The sequence below is a fragment of the Grammomys surdaster genome, unplaced genomic scaffold, assembly GCF_004785775.1.
Source record: "Grammomys surdaster isolate TR1022 unplaced genomic scaffold, NIH_TR_1.0 233, whole genome shotgun sequence".
NCBI lineage: Eukaryota > Metazoa > Chordata > Mammalia > Rodentia > Muridae > Grammomys > Grammomys surdaster.
The window spans coordinates 7595378-7600078 of record NW_021604678.1 but is presented as its reverse complement, the minus strand read 5'-3'; the positions used below and the strand labels follow the sequence as shown (position 1 = coordinate 7600078).

General features: G+C 45.5%; 1 protein-coding gene across 3 annotated transcripts in view; it reads left to right on the top strand.

The window, feature by feature from the left end:
- The first annotated feature begins 200 nt into the window (after positions 1-200).
- The window catches only part of Bmp2k (BMP2 inducible kinase), a 106227-nt gene continuing 101726 nt past the window's right edge, over positions 201-4701 (top strand). For 2 of the 3 annotated variants that reach the window (XM_028773637.1, XM_028773636.1), the window contains exon 1: positions 303-369. In XM_028773637.1, the coding sequence (XP_028629470.1) occupies positions 306-369 (64 nt within the window). In that variant the 5' untranslated portion in view covers positions 303-305. Of the gene's footprint in view, positions 370-4701 lie in introns of all 3 variants that reach the window. The other variant, XM_028773635.1, reaches the window with a different exon arrangement.

The window sequence follows — 4701 nt, the reverse complement described above, 5'->3', positions numbered from 1 at the left end:
CCGGAGCTGCGCGCACGGGACGCGCGGAATGTGAGGCGCGGCGAGCCGCTGCGCACCGTCGCTCGCGCGCGCGAAGGGCGGCGACCCCTCGAAGACAGTCGGCCGCGCCCGGCTCTCCGCTGCGCCACCGAGAGGGTCCCGGCTCTCGCCCTCGCGCGCCCTCGTGCCCTCCTGGTGTCCTCCAGCGCGCCGGCGGGACCATGAAGAAGTTCTCTCGGATGCCCAAGTCGGAGGGCAGCGGCGGCGGGGCGGCGGCTGGCGGGGCCGCGGGCGCCGGGCTCGGCGGCGGCTTCGCAAGCTCGTCCATGGGGGTCCGCGTGTTCGCCGTCGGCCGCTACCAGGTCACCCTGGAGGAGTCGCTGGCCGAAGGTACGGGCGCGGCGGGAGGCAGGTGAGGGAGGCCGGGGTGTGGCGGCGGCTGCGGGGCCGGCCCGGAGGCTGGGGAGTGACTCGGGCGTGAAGCCGCTGGCAGCTCCGATGCGGGCACGATTGCCTGCTTATGAGTTTGAAATCGTTCTCTGTTCTTCCTGGCGCGAGGAAAGAAATAGAAGACGTCCCAGTAAGTGATGTGGTGTCATGATTGGACCCGTGACTCATTAGAGGGTCAGCTGGAGCAGTGCTGGGACACTGCTTTGGCAGCTGGGGCTCCAGCGGGTGTCCTGCGTTGCTTTCGGGTCCTAGCCTCTCAGACTCTCAGGGCTGTGGACTCCTCTGGGGTTTGTTTCTGTTAAAAATCAAAACAAAACAGGACACCCAAACCTCTCTATATGGCTGTATGTATGCAGATTGTGTGTGTGTGTGTGTGTGTGTGTGTGTGTGCTGGCACGGTCTTCCAAGTTCAGTTAAGTGGCTGCTGCTTGGGGGTGGCATGGGGGAGTAAACTTGAAGTCCGTTTATCTTCCTTGTTTAGAATCTTCTCCACACAAGGTCCTGTGTTTGTCCCCTCTGTGTCATTTTGTTAGTACTTTAACAGGCAAAGTGGAACAATTTAACTTTCCCTTGTGAGGGTTTTGGTGGCTCTTTTATTGTCTGAGGGAGGTTATGACAACATGTAAAAGCATAGTTACAAAAAACAAAGTTTACTCCGTGTTAAAAAAAATGCTTGACTTTAGCTTTGTATCTCTGGTGTAATTGGCTTGTAGAAAATACTTTCAGGTTTCTTATTGCATGCCTTGACCGCTGAAGTTTTGAATGCAGAATATTAAGAAATACGTTGAGAAAGTCCATAAGAAATGTTTCTCATTGGAATGTAAGTGACTTTTAAAAAGTAGATTAAGAAAACCAGAGACTGTAGGGAGACGTCTTGATATTCACTGTTGACATCGTTTGAAAACAAGACAGATTCCACTTGTAGTCTTGAAATTCCATGAACAATAGGAATCGGTGCAAGAAAAAGCTGAGGGCTTCTGTCTATAAAATAAAGGTAAAGCAGACTTACATTAGCAGGGGTGTGTGTCTTGGTTTTGTAGGCCATTGTTCAGATTAACCCTCCTTTCTGAACCTTGGTGAAGTGGAGGGATGGGATTGCCAGATTTTCAGAAGAGTATCTGAGTGGTTTTGATAGGTTTGCTCCATTGCAAACTTTGCTACCTATTTATTCCTCAGGAATTTCAGGTGTGGGTTAAGTTGAGTAGGTGGGTATTAACTCACTCATGTTTTCAGTTGTTTAGTAGTTCACTGAAGTGTAACTTGAACGGTGTTATCTCACTGAATTTCAGGTCTCTTAGTATTAAGAAAAGTACTAACATTTCATCAGTAGACTGTAAATCTTAACATAGCCCTCGATATATTACCCCACAGCCAGTAACAAAGCACTGATATCACTGTTAACAGTGTTTGTGTGTGTGTGTGTGTGTGTGCATGAAAGGCAGGCCTGTACCACCAGTCTTTTTACCTTTTAAAATTTTGAGACAGAGTCCTGCTAAAGTTACTAGGCAAGCCTTGATTTTTCCATCCTCCCGCTTTAGCCTTCCAGTGCTGGGATTGTACCCAGGGTTGTTATCAACATGCATGGCTTTCTCTGACTTGCTTTAAGTGTTTATGATTGATATTTGGTGTGTGTGCCTGTGTACACTTGTGTTCAGAGCAATGTTAAGTGTCTCCCTCAGTTGCTTTTCACCTTAGTTTTTAAGACATTGCACTCAGAGCTCATCTATCTGGCTAGCCTTGCTAGGCTGCCTAGCCAGTACGCTCCAGGGATCAGGGATCCACCTGTTCTCTTTTTCTGCTAGCATTGGGGGTTTACAAAAGGAGACCACAGTGCTCAGCTTTTACAGGGAAATTGGGGATCTGAATTTAGGTCCTGATGATTGTTTGGCAAGCACTTTACCATTTGGTTTTTATCTCATTAAAGTTTATTTCATTAATTGCTAGGCGTGGTGGTGTTCTCCTTTAATACCAGGCAAGTGGATCTCTAAGGGTTCAAGGCCAGCCTGGTCTACATAACAAGTTCTAAGACAGCAGGGCTACAAAGAGAGACCACGACTCAAAAACAAAAAACCAAAAACCCCTGAAAATACCTACTTACTTGGCTTTAATGAGTGATCAGGTGGTAGGTGGAAGGAAAGGATGAAGGAACTTTTATGAAAGGTGGAATTTCCTATGTTTACACCTTGGCTCCTGGGTCAGGTTTAAATCTCTGGAAGGCAGGGCCTACCTAGGCTTCTGTCCAATGTGCTCGTCTTCCCTTTCTAGAACACACAATTGAAATACTACTCAGTTTATTTTTCGTCATTCTGCAGGCTAGGAGAGATGATGCTAGGCACAAGTCTGGTCCACATGTAAGTATGATTAATCAATAGTTGACAGACTTGTTTGTCATTTGAGGTAATTATATGTGAAGAAACATTGCATTCAGAGTGACCTCTTGTCTTTTCAATATACCACTCTGTGTCTTACTCTGTATAATTGGCTGTGTTCTACAAGTTGGAATGAATACTGGCTTAGCAGATACTGAATCATTGCTTCCAGGGGAAAAGGCAGGGTTAGATACCACGAAGTCTTACTTCACAGCATCCTTGTCAGCTGATTTATGTATGTGCCTGTCCTATGTGTGCTTATGTTTAAAGACATCTTGTTTAGTGATTCATTAGCATATCATATCTTTAGCTCAGGCCAGTAATGAAGATTATCTAACATGTTTTCTTTGAAGGAAAACCAGAATCTCTTGCACTTGTGTACTCTAGCTTGTGCTGTGCTCAGGAACCTTGTTAAACACAGAGGTCACCAGTAAAAAGCAGATGAGAAGAAACTTACGTGGTACACAGCATGGGAAGGACCCCTGCTGATGGTATGAGAGGTAATGAGCAACAGGCAAGTCCAGAGATCAGTTTCCGCCCGTTTGTATATCTGTAAGTGACGATTAACGTGCCAAGAGTAGGGACCCGCAGAGTTTTTAGCAAGTTGACAAAGTGACAAAGACAGAATGCTGAAATGATGACCAACTCTTGTCATACACGTGTCTGAATGGATTTGTGTGATACTTTAGCTACAGCCAGAGCACTTTCAGGGGCATACTTCTGTGTGTTCTAAATTGTTGGTGTAGTTTTCTCTGTGAAACACTTTTATGTTGCTGTCTTTCTAGTCAAGCATGTATATGCTTGAAAATGCTTGGAACTCCCCCTCCCCACTTTTCAGTTTCTACTCAAAGTTTTTAGGACTGATACCATAGAGAGGCGTTTTCTTGTGTTTTCTCAAAAAGTGACTCAGTTTCAGGAGTTGAACTAATCCTGACTTGGAGCTTTTGAATGAGACAGAGTCACCTGCCCATGTTAGCTTGAAATAACAATCACTTGTCAAGCACTATAACTCAGTGTAGCCTTTCAGCCTTTATTAAAAGGTAGGGCTGGTTTGTTGTTCATTTGCACATCCAAAAGAAGGGCTCTAGTGCTAGGGTAGGGGGCAGGAAGAGTGCTTGTTTGTTCCATTCTGGTTTTTTGGAAACAGTGTCTCATGTAGCTCTGGCTGGCCTGGAAACTTGCTGTGTAGCTGAGTCTCAAAACTTGCCGGCTCTTCCCAAAGTGTGAGCGCTTGCCACACACTGTGCTCAAGAAGTTGGTTCTTGTTGATGCGTATCTTTTCTGCCCACGTATTTAGTGTACAGAATGGATGTCAGGAGGAGAACGTGGATGAGCAGCTGAGCTAATTAGTCTTGAGTTACCTGGGCTGAATAGGAATGGCGCTGAGAGCGTGGTGAGGGTAATTCCTACTGATACACTTATGGATATGGCTATGCCGCTCTCAGTAATTGGAGAATTACAGAATTCTGTAAATACAACTTCTTAGCCTTCTCAGCATTAACTACTTGGAGTGAGTGAGTCTAAGCTGAGTATTAACTGCTCCTCATTGCTAATTTTATAGGAAAGTAGTAACATATGTACACTTAATTTTGCAGTAAGGTCAGTAGGGAATGATGAATTTAAGTATCTCACTCGAAGAAGTCATTTTTGGGTACCCAGTGACTTGAGTTAATGTTACCAAGAGAGGACAGGAAGGATAGAGGGGAGAATTTCCCAGAAATATCAGTGTTGTGTTCCACATTTGTATTAAGCATGGTTCACATCACTAATACAGCCATTCCCTAGCTCAGTACAACCTGGAGTGTAATGCGGAAGACAAACGTTAAATTAGTAGAAATCTCTTGGTTAATGTGGTTAAAAGTGAAGAGAAAGCATATGGTCTTCGAACGATTGAGTTTCGGGA